This window comes from Rhinoderma darwinii, chromosome 13, assembly GCF_050947455.1.
Source record: "Rhinoderma darwinii isolate aRhiDar2 chromosome 13, aRhiDar2.hap1, whole genome shotgun sequence".
Lineage (NCBI taxonomy): Eukaryota > Metazoa > Chordata > Amphibia > Anura > Rhinodermatidae > Rhinoderma > Rhinoderma darwinii.
The window spans coordinates 23,760,402-23,780,055 of NC_134699.1; the positions used below are offsets into that span (position 1 = coordinate 23,760,402).

Below are 19,654 nucleotides of genomic sequence, written 5' to 3' on the forward strand. Positions count from 1 at the left end.
ACAAGGTAGAAATCAAACCCCTTGGACGCTGAGATTTAAATACTCCTATCAATGGGTAATACGAGAGAAAATGTTTGAGGAATTGTGCATTTAACGCATGGCGGAGTTGTAGATGATGGAAGAGAATGTGTCTAAGCAGATTCAATTTAGTTTGCAGGTCTGTATAAGAACGCAGGACATTTTTTTCATATATGTCCCCTAGAATTTATACCCCCAATGCAGCCCATAATGAAGCCCCAGCTTCTATGAAGATGTGACAGTCCAAGGTTATGCCAAAAAGCCACATCAGCCACCACATCATTAGAGCCATGGATTGATTTTGCGGCTTTCCATACCTAAATAACATAGATAATGTATCGGTAGTAGATTAATCCGAATGTCAGCCTCCAGAAAAGACCAGAGATTGCGGATATGCAGGTAGTGCTTTAAGTGATGTTCCGAGTTTGGTAAGTGCAAGGATAAGACCCATGTGTATAGGTACTGTAACTATTCAGCCAGGTAGTGGAGACGAAAATGGAGCAGTACCATTCCTGTCTGGTCTTTAATGCATTTAATACTGTCAAACTCAATTGGGACATGAATGGCCCCAAATAAACGTCATAGAGGCTATTCAGTGACCGGAGATCCGATCACATCTAAGGTATGAACTTAGATGTGATCGGTAATGGCACGGAGCCTGGCAGACCCGCTGACCTGACAGATACAGGTTTCAGCACATGATACAGCTGCTGTCTATACAAGATACAAAGCAGCTGTATCTAAAAAAGTTAAAAAAAAAATAAAAAATACGTTACAAAAGTTGCACTAAACACACTGCTTCAGAAAAAAAAAAAAAAGGTTTACAAAAGGTGTACATAGCCTTTAAGTTCCCGGAAGAACTTGGCGGGGATAGGCCCCCGGGGAGTGCTGCAGTACATATAGCTATTTGGGGAGAATAATTAGTTTGATCAGGTTAATTCATTCTGCTGCCGATAGGGGTGCAAAAAAAATTAAGCAGCCTTTCACTGTAAGAACACCCCAAAAGAAAAGAGGCTCAATTTCCAGCAGCAAATAGGTTTATTCACTGTAGGAACCGCGGAGCTGTGTAACAGTCACCTCAGAGTCTGGCTGATCGCTTCTAAAGAGGCTCAGATGTTTTCTTGAAACAAAGCAACATAAAGACTTATGCAAGGGAATAAAATTACTTGGCTGAAAGTTGATCCAGTCTGATCACCACGCAGGGTCAGGAAGAAATTTTTTCCCTTTTAGAACTAATCGCCCCACTCCTTATGGGGATTTTTTGGCTATCTGCTCAAAACGTCAATCTGGCAAACCTGAGACACCAACTAGACTCTGGAGACTAGAAGCTGTTTTAGCCAAGCAATGAAATAGACTTGAAAACTTGACGCCAGTAGGGTATACGTGGTGATGCAGTTTTGGACACAAGAAAAGGATACACATCAGTCTTTTTCTTTATACCATTCCTTTCTTTTGGCTCAAAAAATTGAGCCAAAAACTGCGAGTGTGATCCTGGCCTAAAAAAGTTTTCCGCTGCGTTTCTCGTGTGCCGGATAGGTTTCAGTTTGGTTGTTACGTTTAATTTGTTGGAAGAATGTCCAGATTTATAAAACAAAGACAACATTTTCAGCGCAAGAAAAAAAAACAAAACAATTTCCGCACATGCAACACCTGTTCAGACCGAGTGTACATAAAAGTAATAGTCGCAGATGTGACGTTTTAATGTGCAAGCTCCATCCTCATATTAGCATACAAGCCAGCGACAATAAAGTGGATTTGGTTCACGTCCAATAAATTTTGCACCATATTTACCGGGTAAAAAAATTGGGCACAAGGTTACTTTTTATAAAATTTGCCCCTTTATATTTCATTGTTGGCTAACAAAGCAAACCCCTCTGACATCACTACTATAAATATATTTGCAGGAACTCCCATGAGGTTTCCAATTTAATCCAGCAATGACCTTTGAAATGCTAAACTTCATGCATGTGAATTCTAGTTCTGCGTTACATTAGATGCCCAACAGAAAGTTCAAAGTTCTCACTTAACAATGAAAGAACTTTAAAGACAATGACTTCGGCCTCATTCACACGACCGTAAGGGTTTTTACTGTCCGCAAGTACAGATCTGATGGCTAAAGATACACATCCGTAGTCGTCTGCAATTGCGGAAGCGCCCATAGACTTCTATGTGCCAGTCTGTGCCGCAATTGTGGACAATAGAACATGTTCTATATTTTAAGTATTGTTTCTAAGGCCCGGGCACACATCCGAAAAATATACAGAAAAGCGTCCGTGGCCAATAGAAATGAATGGATCCGCAAAGAAAACTACGGTTGTGAGCATGAGGCCTAAACAAGCGTTTCCCTAAAATAATGAAATTATCTTCATCAATCGCTTCCCCGAGATTTCAGGAAATTCAATATTCCCTGTGGCGGTCTGTCATATGCTGCTTTTCAGCAGTCTGTAGTCTGGTGTCACTGCTGACAGATCTGAAGGTCAAACTCAGCAAATCTGAAATCCCTCACAGTACTGCATGTTATCAAAAAAAATCTGTGACTAAAATATCTTGATTCAAATCATTAAATTATATTAGTGGATTGTTATTTAGCCGGTTACCTATAATAGTCGTAGCGGAGGACAGCTGCTAACCTATATACAGTTAATCTGCAGATTAGAGCTGCATGGAGCTCTACTACAGCCAGTGCACCCATTCTAGGCCTGACTGCTCCCGAGAAATGCAAGCTGACTGCAGAGCATTTGGCCAGTGTGGGTCGCCTAATTCACGATCCCTATAGTTTAGCCCTGGTGGCATGGAGCTACTGGTATAACAATGCTATGTAAAACCCCCATTCTGGACACATGATCACAAGCCTTACCCATAGACTTGGCATGATGGCAGCAAGTAATTAGAGTGTGTTCCTATTCTATATCGCCGCATGAAGAAGAAAGAAAGGCAACAGATTATGGAGACCATGTGCTTTTATCATGTCAACTATTTCAATCCTTTTTCTGACGTTAGGGAAGTTTTATTAATACTGGAGTACGGTGCGAGCGGTGCGCCAGGGCAGTGTGCACCATATTCATCATCATTATGGTGCGCAGGGTTAAACAATGCCAATTCAGACCTGGCGTTGTTTTCCACCACTTTTCTTACCAGTACACCTTATTTGTCAATGTAATTATGCCATAAAATTGGTGAGTAAATTTGTCCCATTGTGGTCTACATAAAAAATGCACAAGGCTATGTCTCCCCTGCACCTTGATGTATCCCTATGGAAAAAAGGCACCTTACGACCCATGCAAAAATAATATACAATAGCGCAATTGTTGGATGACATGCACAGATTCATAATGTAATATGTATAACTATATTGAGAATTATTACATGAAGTCATTTCATAATATAAAAAAAAAATTCAAGACATTTTTAGATGCCTATAATAAGCTTTATTGGCAGTTAACAATAGAACGGAAAAGCACAAATTAACACCAATGAAGAAAATTATACAGTAGCAATATACATTCCTATATAAAACAAGTCATGTTTCAGTGGCCGGTTTGCAAAAATAAACCCTGCCGGCCGGGTCCCGTCAGTGATCCGCGGAAAGATAGGATATGATCGGAAAGTCGGGTCAGTTTTCATGGACCTGATTCACCCGCTAAAGTGAATAGGTGAAAATTATTGGGTGCCACTTGGACGCCGTGAAAAACCTCCCGAGTGGCACTCGGTCGTGTTTAATGGGCAGAATACTCTAAAATAAACCTTCCCATATATATGCTAAGTGTTTGATGCAGTAGAATGATTCCACAAATACATCGTGATCACTCAGCCTCCATGTCCTTCTTCTTACAGAAATGCATTGCGAACCATACGGGAACTGTGTGCACTTCATGTTCTTTGTAATCTATATCAAAACCTGCTTTCTACTAGAAGGCCAAATGAACACGATGTGTATTATGCGAGGATTTGCAGTGGAAGTCCGCAGCGTAATACAGTAGCAGCAAAGTAAATGAGATTTCAAGGAATCTCATCTAAACATTGCAGAATTTTTCCGCCCATAAATTGACCTGAGGTGCGGATTTTAAAATCCACAGCATGTAAATATATCTTGCGTATCCGCCTCAGAATTGTATCTTACAAGTTCATAAAAAAAATCAACCAAAATCCACAGCATAATAACTGCACCAATTTCCACATCAAAATGTAAAAACCGCCCCGAAAGCCTGATTAAAAAAAAAAAAAAAAAGCACTATTAGGTGTGGATTTTACCTAAGGAATTACCTGTGTTCAGAATTTTCTGCACCAAATTGTGTAACGTGTGCATGTAGCCTCAGGCATAATAAATGCAAAATCTGAATCAAATCTGAACTGTGTGAACAAGGCCTAAGGATGCACACAAATGATGAGAACGTCCCTTTAAATATACCCATTAATGATCCTCTAAAAATTGATAAGATCATTATCAGACAAGTAGGAAAAGGTTAACGAAGGATGATTGCGGATCCCCTACAGGTCTGTGCGGTTTGACAGGATGCAATAAGCAAGAAAAAGTGATGGGGTGAATTCACACGTGGCAGATTTGTTGCAGGAATTTCTGTGACTGTCCTATTCATCTGAATGGCGCCTACAGAAATCCATACACCTTCTGCAGAAACGTCCCCATTTACATGTATGAAACGGATTTTCAGTCACAGAAATTTCTGCAACAAATCTGCCACGTGTGAATGTAGCCATACAGTGGAGGAGTCCGGACAATGGAATGGTAGGATTTCCTTTGTATCCATCCACTTGTGTCACTGACAAAGCCGATGAGTACTGTCTAAAGCAGAAGACTGGAGATAAGTGAGGTATAAGCTGGATTTCACAAAGAGGTTGAGGTCGATCGCCCGGGATGTACGATTTGGAATATAACTTGTAAGATTCCAGACAAAACTGAAATTTACCCCAAGTTATTCCAAATGTTATTGAAATGATTGTTACTACGTTATTGAAATTATTTTCCATCAGGTTCATAAAAAGTCGTGCACGATGTTCTCTGAAAAGCTTACACTGATATATTAGGGAATTAAATAAATAGACATATATTATTACAAGACAGAGCATTCTGATCATAAGCTGTGAAGAACTAAAATCCCACTAGTACTACCACTGTCATTTACAGCAGCCTGTATTGTGTGTATAGAGCCGCTAGCACAGGTTGTGTCTGCGGACGTGATCGAGGGAGAACATACAGAGCAAGTGTACGTACAAATAACAACTTACCACCCTGGCGGCTCGCTCCTGTGACTCGCACTTTCGACAGAACCATGGCCCCGTAGGCACCTGTACAATCCCATAGCATGCTGGAAGAAGGATGAGAAAAGGTTACATGGTTAAAACAGTCAAAATAAATATATATATATATATACACACATACATATGCACACAAACAGACATTACTTGGTTATATCTGTTTTCAGCTCCCACTTATATACTGATAGGAATGGTGGTCGTACAGGTTGAATACAATTTGTAACAACTTAAAGGGAACCTGTCAGTATAATTTGGAATTTATTGATCTAAGCCTCTGCTCATTCTGGGCTTAGGAGTCCAGTGGGCGGTCCTACTTGAGGATTGGCAGCCTTCCCTGTATGTGTGTGCAGACATACTGTCGATACCGGTCAATCACTGCCCATCAGAATTCCATTAACATCTTTGAATGTAACTTAAAAGGAAAACTTTTGCACTCTTCCCCAATTTAAAAAGAAAATTATACCTGTCATTATTAAAAAAAAAAATTCTAATATGTCAGAGAGATATAATATACATCATGATTGGTGGACGTCTGGCAAGTGAGAAGCGCTGATTATTCTTGGTAAAGTTAGCTTTGGCCGTGAGCGCGCTATATACTTTCTATATTTCATACAACTATTTTATATTTCTATCATGCTTAGCTCTCCAAAGAGAGATTATATATATATATATAAAATCCAGAGGGATTCCAGAATTCTATATGGAAAATCAAGATGTTCCACACAATCACTACATAGTGGTGAGAACAATCTGTTAGGACTGGATAACAAGCTAATGCTGGCATCCTATAAAGTCCTTATGTCTTAGTTTGGATTCACACATGCAGATTTCGATGCATTTTTTTTTTTTAAGCCAAACTCAAGAGTGGACACAAAAGAAAGAAAAAGTCCTACTTTTCCTTCCATTTTGGAACCACACCTGGTTTTTGCTAGAAGAAAAAAACTGCATCAATAGTTTTCTTCACTTTCTTCATGAACTATAAAAGTCTCCTTCATGCTAACATGACCAGTAGGTGGCGCTGTATACATAATGCACAAATTCCTCTACTATAAAGCCATACTGTATCATATGGATTAAACATTACTGTAAAAAAAACACACACCCATATAAGTGTATTAGAAGCGTATAGTTTTCAAAACACAAATCTTTTCTTATTTTACAACCTCGAATTCTATATCCCGTCACACTGCTCTGGTTTCCTGTAATGTGAATGACAGCGACAACTCAATCATATGGAACCCACATCCGCATGTCAGAGACAGCATCCACTAACCACAGAGGTCTTTACAAGCTTCTGTAACTAGCACTACACCTATAAAACATGCCCTATATACGACAAACAGATGATAGAGATAGACAGACAGATAGATATGAGATTTATAAATAGATAGACAGACAGGAGGCAGATGATACATAGATAGATAGATAGATAGATAGATAGATAGATAGATAGATAGATAGATAGATAGATAGATAGACATCTCATACAGTCTGTAAATAAAATTTTTGATATATACAAAACATTAGAAACATTGCACACATCTTCTTCTTCCATCAGCCCGCTCCTGTACTACCGTAGTTACACTACACTCATGGGAAACATAAAGCTGGATTCATGTCTACAGATTGTGACCGGGACCAGATTGACGTCTCATTAATAACCGATTATTAGAACGATCACATCACACACAGATACTTTACTCGGATGGGAAATAAAAACAAACCCACTGAAGCTACATGAACCCTGCTCTTCTCCATAATGAGGTGACATGTTTTATGAAATCTGATCATTTTGGTTATTTATACACCGGACAGAGGACACTGCTAAGTGTGAACACAGCTTCAAAACAATAACACAAAGCAACAAAACTGCACCCCTGTACATGAAGGAAGCGGCTACAATTAGCTTTATTGTAACTGATGCGACAGAACTAGGAATAGTCGCAGCCCTGCGGCCAAGATTGTAACGGAGTTACTGATACCTCATTAGCATATATGTAAATATAGCGTAACTGCCCCCTAGTGTGTGCCCCATTATAACCCTTAGTTGGAGTCACTACTATCGGGTCAGTATCTAATGTCCCCCTGAAAGAGTTGCCCCGCTGTCAGTATCTAGCATAGCTTATCTCCATACACCTGCCCCTTTGACCCGAACAGTTGCCCCAAAGGTGTCTATCTACCGCCCCTTCTGTCAACATTTGCCCCTCCCCCAGGACGCTTTGCCCCACCTTGGTGCACCGCCACATTGCACCCGTGGCCGTCACAATAGACCAGTGGGTTCTCGGCCCAGCCCCTCTCATCCGAGCACACGCAACAACCTCCAACCATCTCCTTCATCCTTCCATGGAGCCGCCGCCACTGCACTCCCCGGGGCCGGGCGGCCGACCTACCGGGGCCAGTGCGCATGCGCAACCTGCTCCGTTCACCCCGAGCGACGACCATAGTTCTAGGGACATGACGCATGCGTACAAAGCTCAGTTCTGCTCTAGCCCGCATGCGCATAGCAACATCTAAATACAAAAGCGTAAGTAGCTCCCAAGAGCGCATGTCTGTGACGTACATGGCGGTGGTCACGGTTCACAGGTGCATTGCTGGTTAGGCGGTCCGTAGTACGAGCTAATGCTTCTGAGGGGATTTCAAATATTCACTCTTGTCTGTCAGAAATATTTCAACACCTAAATGGTGGGCACGTACATGAATAATAGTGAAACGGAAAGTTTGAGCAGTTGCCCATAGCAACCGACACATGACAGTGTCTATTATAGGACACCTTAATAAAATGATCTCACTAGTACATGTGTATGGTTTTTCAAGGAAATATATTTTCCTCTAACTGTAAAGTTACCACAAAATGTATTTTCCACTTGCCCTTGTAGCGCGGATTGGGTTACGTTCAAATAAAAGAATCGCACACCCTGCCACGAACGGAATCGGGTTTGCAGTGCTAAAAGCCACTGAAGTGCCCTTAAAGGGGTTGTCCACTGGACAGATGATAAATATATGATGGCTGGGGGCGCTCGGCTGTTCCTGTCAGCCCCATAGACTTTGAGGCCGCATACTCGACCGCCGCTCCATTCACACTCCTTACCGCGGTGACTGTCCGCGGCCGGCCGTGCCTGTAATCACCAGTCCCGATTATGGGAACGGCTATGGGCAGGGGGCCTTAAGCGGTTATTGCGGGGGGAAAGCTGCGGCCGCTGCTGGACATGTAGCATTAATGTGCATCAATTATTGGTTCTGTAATAAATGTATCAGTCGCTGAGGTCATGTGATGCACAAAAGGAGATCCGTAGTTATCCGTTTTTATTCTATTTTTCATTTACAGCTTTGATTCCGTTTTTATTGGCCAGAAGCCGGAGTGGAGCCTATGGCTGAAGTCACATACAGCGTTTTACTGTTTTTTTTTAGCGTTTTGCGTTGGTGTTTTTTACTGCGTTTTTTTTAGTTAAAAAATGCCGCCGCCAAATTTTACTTGCAATTTAAACTGCGTGAAAAAACGCTTCTAAAATGCTGGCGTCATTAAAATGTAACAGGCGTTTTTAGTGGGGTTTTTCATGTAGTGAATTTTGTATGTGCCTTTTTTTTGGCCGTTTTTAATTCCTATAGAGAAGTTTAGGGGAAAAACGACTAAAAAAACGCCATTGACCACAAAATAGCCTGAAAATTACCACAAAACAAGACGCAGTTGTGTGGAGTTCATTTGATATTTTACTTTAGACTTTAATGTAATATCTGACGGTACTAAAAAAACGCATTAAAAAATGGCACAAAAAATACAGCAAAATGCTGCATGTGAATTCAGCCACACAGAGTTTTTTTTTTACATGATTTTTGATGCGGAAACCGCGTCAGAAAACGTGCCAAAAAACGGCTGAAAATGCCTCCCATTGATTTCAATGGGAGGCAGAGGGGTTTTTCCCCCAAACGGAAAAACCATCTCGCGGGAGAAAGAAGGGACATGCCCTATCTTCGGGCATTTACGTCTCTGACCTCCCATTGACATCAATGGGAGGCAGAGAAAGCGTATTTCGCTGCGTTTTTTGCCCGTAGTGCTCAATGGCCGCGGGCGAAAAACACAGCGGAAAAACGTCACCAAAAAATGTAGCAAACGGCGTGCAGGCAGATGAAAATCTGCCTGCAAAAACTCAGTGTGAACATAGCCTTAAAGGGGTTGTCCAGGATCGGAAAAAAGTTTCTACTTTTTTCCAGAAACAGCTCCATGTCTGTCCATGGGTTGTGGCTGGTACTGCAGATCATTCCTACTTAAAGAGGCTCTGTCACCAGATTTTGCAACCCCTATCTGCTATTGCAGCAGATCGGCGCTGCAATGTAGATTACAGTAACGTTTTTATTTAAAAAAAACGAGCATTTTTGGCCAAGTTATGACCATTTTTGTATTTATGTAAATGAGGCTTGCAAAAGTCCAACTGGGCGTGTTTAAAAGTAAAAGTCCAAGTGGGCGTGTATTATGTGCGTACATCGGGGCGTTTTTACTACTTTTACTAGCTGGGCGCTCTGACGAGAAGTATCATCCACTTCTCTTCAGAACACCCAGCTTCTGGCAGTGCAGACACAGCGTGTTCTCCAGAGATCACGCTGTGACGTCACTCACTTCCTGCCCCAGGTCCTGCATCGTGTCGGCCACATCGGCACCAGAGGCTACAGTTGATTCTGCAGCAGCATCAGCGTTTGCAGGTAAGTAGCTACATCGACTTACCTGCAAACGCTGATGCTGCTGCAGAATCAACTGTAGCCTCTGGTGCCGACACGATGCAGGACCTGTGAGTGACGTCACAGCGTGATCTCTCGAGAACACGCTGTGTCTGCACTGCCAGAAGCTGGGCGTTGTGAAGAGAAGTGGATGATACTGGTGACAGAGCCTCTTTAAGTGAATAGAGCTGAACTGCAATACCAGACACAGCCCATGGACAGATGTGGAGCTGTTTCTGGAAAGAAGAGTCTGTAATAGAGGAAGCTTCTTTTCAAGCCTTCCAGGACCGTTCACACAGCGATGTCACAGTTTAGCAGTTTATTAGTTCTGGGGTGTAACAACCAGGTGACTAAGAAAGAGAAGAGGTAGCAAGGGCCCGTCCTTCTAGATCTTCAATAAGTAAAACTTTTTTTTCAGAATTAGGCAGCGGAAGAAGTCTGTATAAAAAACAGCTGAGCTTTGAACAGAAAGAAAGAAACAGTTACTGCACGTGGATTCAAGAACACCGGGAAGTTTTCATATTTGTTCGGAGGTACGCTTTGAGATTTCATTTAGATTGGTTGTAAAGCAAACAAAATACACCCTAATGCACAGAATATTTGTATAGAAATGTGAAAAGTAGTCACTAAGGCTACAATCAGACCACGTGAGGGCCATACAGTTGACAGTATACGGAAAAAAAACCTATACTGTCAAAAGAGGTGCAAACACATGCAACTGTATGCTTACAAAGTTATATATCCAGATGTATACCCCATGGAAGCCTATGGATAATGTGTACAGTATCAGTTGGGATCATTTTTTTGCCCCAAACATATGCATTTTATGAGATAGCTAAACGTGGTGTGAACCTAGCCAAAAGTCGGGTCATGGCAGGTTTTAAACCGCGTGTAACAAAGCCTACATAAACACATGCATATTCGATCCTGTTTATATGTGTTTTTAGTAATAGTGCGGTGCTAACAGGAGTCCTCAGAGGACCAGCGCCGCACTATTACTGTAATATACAAACATGGTCCCTGCCGCAACTGCCGGGATCGGAGATTACTCCGATCAATAGCGACTATGTTCACACGGCATATGTTCAATATAAACATAGCCTCTGAAAACGTAACAAAAAAAGCCTCTAATAAATTTGCAGGCATATTTTAAGTGTGGTTCGGAGCGTTTTACCAATATGCCATGTGAACATGGCCTTACACCGTCACAAAAAATGGTGGGATCGTGTTAATCACAAGTAGATCTCTTGAGCAAGTTCTTGAGATGAGCTGCCGTATACCATATAGACCCTCATATTGATCTGATTTCCTATTGTTGGGAGTGGGCACTGGTATAAGTAAAAGTATAAGAAAATAGAGGGTCTATGTAACGGAGCACCAAAGCCTGATTAATAAGATATTCGTGCTTCATTTTAATGGGATAGGTTTTTTTACACCAATAGCGTATGGAGCAGGCTCAGCCAATGAGCCCGTTCCATACGTGCACGAGGTCGTATTACTGATCCATTGTGTACTGATCCGTAATATGGTTCCATACTCTGCTATGTGTCCATATTGTAACTCTGCTTGCCTACAATCCTAAAGCCACATTGCATGCCGAATTACGCAGGTATTCTCATGGAGGCACCATACGGGGCCACACAGAGTGTTTATGGGTACGTAATACGAAACCATAAGGATTTCATGTGCCACCGTACAGGGTTCATGTTTACACCATGTTTGCCTCATACTTCAGACATATATACTTGTATACAAAAATAAAAGGTATACAAACGTATAAGTTTGTATAGGACAAACATATATTTGACATTATCCTTAGGCCGGATTTACACGAGCGTGTGCGTTTTGCGCGCGCAAAAGGTACTTAACAGCTCCGTGTGTCAGCAGCGTATGATGCGCGGTTGTGTGATTTTCGCGCAGCCGCCATTATTATGACACTCTTTTTGTATGTTTGTAAACAGAGAAGCACGTGGTGCTTTTCTGTTTTCATTCATAGTTTTGACTGATCTTGCGCGAATCACGCACGTCACACGGAAGTGCTTCCGTGTGGTGTGCGTGATTTTCACGCACCCATTGACTTCAATGGGTGCGTGATGCGCGCACAACACACAAATATAGGACATGTCGTGAGTTTTACGCAGCGGACCTACGTTGCTTGAAAATCACTGACTGTCTGCACGGCCCCATAGACTCACATAGGTCCGTGCGAGGTGCGTGAAAATCAAGCTTGTTGCACGGACGTATTACACGTTCATGTAAATCCGCCCTTAAAGTGTAACTAAACCTTCAACAAACTTCTGACATGTCATAGTGACATGTCAGGAGTTTTGATCGGTGGGGGTCCGAGCACTGAGAACGAAGCGGCAGAAGGGCTAAGGTGAGCCGCTTTGTTTCTCATCTACATTTTTCATAAAGCCGATGTAGCAGTGTACGGGCTCATAGAATAGACTTTCTATTGAGTCCGTACACCAGAGTTTTCCAACCTTTTCAGGCTCGAGGCACCCCTGGAAAAAAAAAAATCATCAGGGCACCCCTACCAAAATTTGTTTACAAAACGACAAAAAACTGCTAAAAACAAGCACTACACTCTTAGGCCCTGTTCACACTGAGTTTTTTGCAGGCAGATTTTGATCTGCCTGCACGCCGTTTGCCGCAGCGTTTTTTGCAGCGCTTTTCCCCCGTGGCCATTGAGCGCCGCGGCCAAAAACGCAGCAGAAAACGCTTTCTCTGCCTCCCATTGATGTCAATGGGAGGTCAGAGATGTAAATGCCCAAAGATAGGGCATGTCGCTTCTTTTTCCCGCGAGACGGTTTTTCCGCTCGCGGGAAAAAACACCTTTGCCTCCCTTTGAAATCAATGGGAGGCATTTTCGGACGTTTTTTGGTGCGTTTTCCAACGCGGTTTCCGCGTCAAAAAAGTGTAAAAAAAACTCTGTGTGAACAGGGCCTTAGGGTTTGTTCACACTGCGTTTTTTTGTTAGACAGAAAAAAAAAATATGCCTCAAGATTCCTTTAGGAATCGGTCCCCCACTTATAGTAAAATAACCATCGGCCGCCCACTCACAGTAAAGTGACCATCAGCCCAGCACTCACAGTAAAGTGACCATCAGCCTCCACTCACAGTAAAGTGACCATCAGCCTCCACTCACAGTAAAGTGACCATTAACCTCCACTCACAGTAAAGTGACCATCAGCCCCCACTCACAGTAAAGTGACCATCAGCCTCCACTCACAGTAAAGTGACCATCAGCCTCCACTCACAGTAAAGTGACCATCAGCCCCCACTCACAGTAAAGTCACCATCAGCCTCCACTCACAGTAAAGTGACCATCAGCCCCCACTCACAGTAAAGTGACCATCAGCCCCCACTCACAGTAAAGTGACCATCAGCCCCCACTCACAGTAAAGTGACCATCAGCCTCCACTCACAGTAAAGTGACCATCAGCCTCCACTCACAGTAAAGTGACCATCAGCCTCCACTCACAGTAAAGTGACCATCAGCCCCCACTCACAGTAAAGTGACCATCAGCCCCCACTCACAGTAAAGTGGCCATCAGCCCCCACTCACAGTAAAGTGACCATCAGCCCCCACTCACAGTAAAGTGGCCATCCGTATTGGGTATTGGGCCACATGTGCTGTTGGCTCAGTGTAAACTCCACATCCACTACGTTGGGAATTGGCTCGCTGCAGAGTCGGACATGCCAAGATGGTTCCTGCTCCCTAGACCTTTTTCCTCCCATTATCATCTCAGGGAAAATCTGATCCTTAGAAAAACTGAAACAATGACTTTACAACCCATAGAACTATTACTGGAATTGATTCCTTTTCAAGTGTAAGCATCTTGATAGTAAAGTTTGCTTTGAAAGATAATATGAGACATACAAACTAATAATGATTTATATCTTTCCCTGTAGTACAAGGTACTATAATACAGTGAACGTGAGGCATAGATTATACGTTTTAGGGACTTGTGCTTTGTAAAGAGCAATTCCACCCACATATTATGCAATTTACACAGCAAAATCTTGGTGGTACCCTCTCACTGGTAACAGTTTTGGGGCTAAAAAAAAATGAAAATTGCCTAGTCCCTACTCCCAGCCTTGACAGAATACACCCTAGAAGATACTGAATTTGGCAATTTCGTAAAAGTCATGAAAAAAGCATTTTGGGACAGTTTTTCTCCAAATAATAAATAAATAGTATGATTTTCAGATGTTTGCACAGGTAACCTTGTATTTTTCGTTTTTTCTCACTCTTCTCTCTTCTCATGCATGCAAGAAACATTACACTTAAAATTATTGAATAGTCCAGGATTTTATAGCCAGACTGGTTTATATCTCGGAGTTTAATCCCCATACATATAAGTAACAGAATCCCACTGAAAAAATGAACCCACAGTCTGTGTCAATGTGACTTTAAGATACAGATACTCCTGTGAATGGTGCTGGAAGTTCATCCAAGTCAATGTGCAGTTTGTGTTCACACTGCCGCTTTTAATGAGTGAACTATAGGATATTTGCATATTTTGTACTATTTAATAGATTTTAACACTTATAGGGGTTTCTCACCAGTCAAAGACATATATTAGAGTAAGTAAGAAATAGCGTCCCCTGGACAGCCTGACAAATGTTTCATGGGAAAAGTCCATGAGGAAACGCACTGTCTATTAAACATCCTTCAACCATTGATCCTTTACCTTTCCACACTATTGTCCCAAAACGTGGGCACAGAAAGGTTTTCACACCAGGTCCAGGCCTTGTACTCCAGTGACCCTATTTCTTTTGGGTTATTTCTTCAAAGACCTAACAGTTGCATGTTAGAAACTAATAGCGAGATGTTTAGCTGTTTGACACTCCTTGTATTGTGAAACAGATGAATTACTCATCTACGGAGGTGGATTATAGAAAAGTTCAGGGCAGTGTAGGTTGAATATTGTGTCACTTCTGTTATGAGATCAAGCTCTTGAAACAATGTGACCAGTATTACTGCACAGTACAGTCAAAAAGGCAGTGGTTACACATGGCGGTGTGTTTGCCGACAACGTTTCATAATTTTTTTTACCACACTTGGATTGGAGGCAACAGGGAAGAACGGTAGAGAGCATAGCTTTAAAGAGGCTCTGTCACCAGATTTTGCAACCCCTATCTGCTATTGCAGCAGATCGGCGCTGCAATGTAGATTACAGTAAGTAGCAGCAGCATCAGCGTTTGCAGGTAAGTAGCTACATCGATGCTGCTGCAGAATCAACTGTAGCCTCTGGTGCCGATGTGTCCTCGCTCGTCCGACACGATGCAGGACCTGGGGCAGGAAGTGACGTCACAGCGTGATCTCTCGAGAACACGGCTGTGTCTGCACTGCCAGAAGCTGGGCGTTCTGAAGAGAAGTGGATGATACTTCTCTTCAGAACGCCCAGCTAGTAAAAGCAGTAAACACGCCCCGATGTACGCACATAATACACGCCCAGTTGGACTTTTACTTTAAACACGCCCACTTGGACTTTTGCAAGCCTCATTTGCATAACTACAAAAATGGTCATAACTTGGCCAAAAATGCTCGTTTTTTTAAAAATAAAAACGTTACTGTAATCTACATTGCAGCGCTGATCTGCTGCAATAGCAGATAGGGGCTGCAAAATCTGGTGACAGAGCCTCTTTAAAGCACAGCTAATGCCCTGCACCACAGTCCGTGATGTATGACTACAGCCTAGGACCTCATGCACATCACCAATTATACAAAGCTGTAATATGCCAGGCAAAGACCTCTATAGGGCTCTCCTGTACCTCCGAAGGCCGCTAATCTCATACCACGGCATACACAGTTCTTCTTTGTCAGATTCCATACGAAAAAAGAAAATGACCATATGTTCCATTTAATGACATATTTTCAGTATGCTTCAATAAATGTTTTAATAAATGTGTCCAGTGTTTATGGCTCTGCCATGCGGAAGATGCCTAAGGCTTAGGCCTAATACACACGAGCGTATTTCACGTCCGTGTTACACGCGTGAAAATAAGGCACGTCACACGGACCTATGCAAGTCAATGGAGCCATTCAGACATTCAGTGTATTTCACGCAGCGTGTGTCCGCTGCGTGAAACTCCCTACATGTCCTATACTTGTGCGTTTTTTGCGCATCACGCACCCATTGATGTCAATGGGTGCGTAAAAAACACGGACAGCACACGGACGCACATCTTTTTTGACTTGTGTTTTTTTTATGTCTGCTTCTAATTTTTGGACCCATAAATTAAGTGTTAATTTTTTTAGATCTTTAAAAAAAAAAATCTATCTATCTATCTATCTATCTCATATCTATCTATCTATCTATCTATCTATCTATCTATCTATCTATCTATCTATCTACTCTCTATCTATCTACCTATCTATCTATCTATCTATCTATCTAATATCTATCTATCTATCTATCTATCTATCTATCTATCTATCTATCTATCTATCTATCTATCTATCTATCTATCTATCTACCTTTCTATCTATCTATCTATCTATCTATCTATCTATCTATCTATCTATCTATCTATCTATCTATCTATCTATCTATCTATCTATCATCTATCATCTATCTATCTATCTATCTATCTATCTATCTATCTATCTATCTATCTATCTATCTATCTATCTATCTATCTATCTATCTATCTATCTATTTATCTATCATGTGAGCAACACACAAATTTGAACAGCACTTTCCAACAAAATGAAACAAAACGTGTATACAGGTGCAAGAACGCCTGTGACTGCAAACACATTTTGTTTCATTTTGTTGGAATGTGCTGTTCAAATTTTTGTGTTGTTTATGTGATCCATATATGTGGGGATAGTGACTGCCTCCATTTTTGATCTTGCCCTCCTCCCATTCTGCCCTGGGTGGTTTTAATTATTTTAATGTTGGTTCCTACCATCCCCAGGTATATATGTAGGCTTAGTCCCAGTTCTGGGTGTATGTGCAGCGTAGGTTCTCACCTCATAGGCCCCATGCACACGACCGTAAAAAACCTCCGTTTTTGCGGACCGCAATTGTGGTCCGCAAAAACGGACCCATTCACTTTCATTGAACGCGGACACCTTTCCGTAGCACTACGGAAGGGTGTCCGTGCCGTGGAAATGTTCCGGGAATTATGGAACATGTCCGGTCTTTTGCATTTTGCGGGCCGTGCTCCCATACTTTGTATGGGAGCACGAGCCAAAAATGCGGCTGTCAGTCGGCGGCCGGCCGTGCCCGCAATCGCGGGCCGTGATTGCGGGCACGGTCGTGTGCATGGGGCCTAAGAGGTTGCCTTGTCGTGGCAGGTGGGCTCATACAATTTGATCAAAATGTGCGCTAAGAACCTCCCTATTATAAGTATATTTAGCAGTAATGCATATTTATATATATATTTAGTGGCTTAGGTGGCATTAGTGTTTGCAGTGCCGTGTCGCCATTTTCTTGTGTGCTGTATCTAATATTTCTATATATATCATATATATATATATATATATATATATATATATATATATATATATATATATATATATATATATATATATATATATATATATAAAATCTGCCATTCTACCATCCCATGTCTGTGTGTCTCTTTCATCCCATGTCCGTCTGTCTGTCCGTCCATCCTAGAGGCAAGTTAAGTTTACAAAGACCGTTTCGGTATTTTAAATGATGACCTTGTGTGAACAGCATGGCCATCTGCAAAGCGACAGGAAACAGTCACCGATGTGTGCCACTAGGCGGCGGTGTAACACCCGTGTATAAGCAATAAACATGAGACTAAACAATATCTCCAGTTATAAAGACACAATGTCCTTCGAAATAAACAAATTGTTATTAAACATATTTATATTAGTGTTTCCTATTTAGAAACAGGACTAGCTTTTGTATCAGAAATATTTTAGTGTACATACGAGCCGCACTGATTTATCTGTATTTGTATGGACTGTCGCGCGGTCCTCTTCACTTCAATGTATACAGCTGCTGTGCGGTCATTACAAGTAGTTACTGCCTGAAATAATACCATCAAGTATACACAATGGAATTTGCGTACGTTATACAGCAGTTTGCGCCCGATGTAGAACAGTGTGTGTATGTTATGACGCAATTAGTGCACCGCAGACCGCGCATGTTGTAGCGCTGTTTCCTTATCTTGTAGCGCAGCGGCTATGTATTATATGTTATGTAGCAAAGGACAACGTGTAAAATAACTAATGATGTGTAATTATATCTACTAATCATTCATTACCGCATAAAGTAAAGAAAACAAAGTGAAAGAAAGACGCGTATGTGCTAAAAGATCTATATATATGTTAGATAAATAGAAATAATAGAAACGAGTTAGATATTTATTCATACGTATACTATATATATATATATATATATATATATATATATATATATATATATATATATGTATATATATATATATCTTTATATAATATTTAAGATAGATAGATAGATAGATAGATAGATAGATAGATAGATAGATAGATAGATAGATAGATAGATAGATACGTAGATAGATAGATAGATAGATAGATAGATAGATAGATAGATAGATAGATAGATAGATAGATAGATAGATAGATAGATAGATACGTAGATAGATAGATAGATAGATAGATAGATAGATAGATAGATAGATAGATAGATATGAGATAGATAGATAGATAGATAGATAGATAGATAGATAGATAGATAGATAGATATGAGATAGATAGATAGATTTATACATATACTGTGTAGTTAGATATAATAGAGGTGGACATATGAGATGATAGATGAATGATTATGAAATACATGACAGATATATATCTATATATATATATATATCTATCTATCTATCTATCTATCTATCTATATATATATATATATATATATATATAAAATAAAGATATAGTTCAGTTAGATATGATATAAAGTGATATTAGATAGATATGAAATAGATGAAGAGATATGGTGTATATATATATAGTGTGTACGTGAGTATATATTACATATATATATATATATATATATATATATATATATAATACACACAAATGTATATCTATATATAGATATATATTTGTTTGTGTCATATATATATATATATATATATATATATATATACACCAATAGATGAGGAGATCTATACCATATCTCTTCATCTATTTCATATCTATCTATTAATAATAAAATATATAAATATAATAAATGATGGTAGCTCGGCTTCGTGGTGTATATTTCGGGGACATATAATAAGTTCTGCTCCTGGTCACTATTTCGTGGTGGTGAGGGCGGATAACGGCAGTTCTGCCCCCGGTACGCGGGCTCGGTGTGCAGTGCGGTGTATAGACGGTAACTTGTATTGTATATAGCTGATACGGGAGACACAAAGAAGGATACGCTCGGTGTGCCGTGTACTATTATTACTGTAGATGATTCAGTCACTCGCGCGGTGTTTGCATTGAGGGGGCACAAGTGGCTTCTAGATAGTTCAGCCCTGCGGGCACCTCGGGAATATAGTGACCGGTCACTGCAGAGGCCATACATTTACCATTAGGCTGCACGGTCTCTTTGTGAGATATTGGTGAAGAGGAGGGAGGGGGCGGATAACTTTTTTTTTGAAGGTGCGCCGTCACGACGGAAATCAGCCAATG

At 41.0% G+C, this 19,654-nt stretch overlaps 2 protein-coding genes across 4 annotated transcripts in view; one reads left to right on the forward strand and one right to left on the reverse strand.

The window, feature by feature from the left end:
- Positions 1–7,658, reverse strand: part of MLLT6 (MLLT6, PHD finger containing) — a 30,405-nt gene extending 22,747 nt beyond the window's left edge. Inside the window, exons 1-2 of the mRNA XM_075846597.1 lie at positions 7,521–7,658; positions 5,263–5,342 (exon numbers count right to left, since the gene is read on the reverse strand). Coding sequence (XP_075702712.1) covers positions 5,263–5,342; positions 7,521–7,629 — 189 coding nt within the window. The 5' untranslated portion in view covers positions 7,630–7,658. The remainder of the gene's footprint in view (positions 1–5,262; positions 5,343–7,520) is intronic.
- Positions 7,592–19,654, forward strand: part of SRCIN1 (SRC kinase signaling inhibitor 1) — a 330,976-nt gene continuing 318,913 nt past the window's right edge. For 2 of the 3 annotated variants that reach the window (XM_075846591.1, XM_075846589.1), the window contains exons 1-2: positions 7,844–7,875; positions 10,421–10,535. The gene's annotated coding sequence lies outside the window, so the exon portion shown is untranslated. Of the gene's footprint in view, positions 7,817–7,843; positions 7,876–10,420; positions 10,536–19,654 lie in introns of those variants that run through there. The other variant, XM_075846590.1, reaches the window with a different exon arrangement.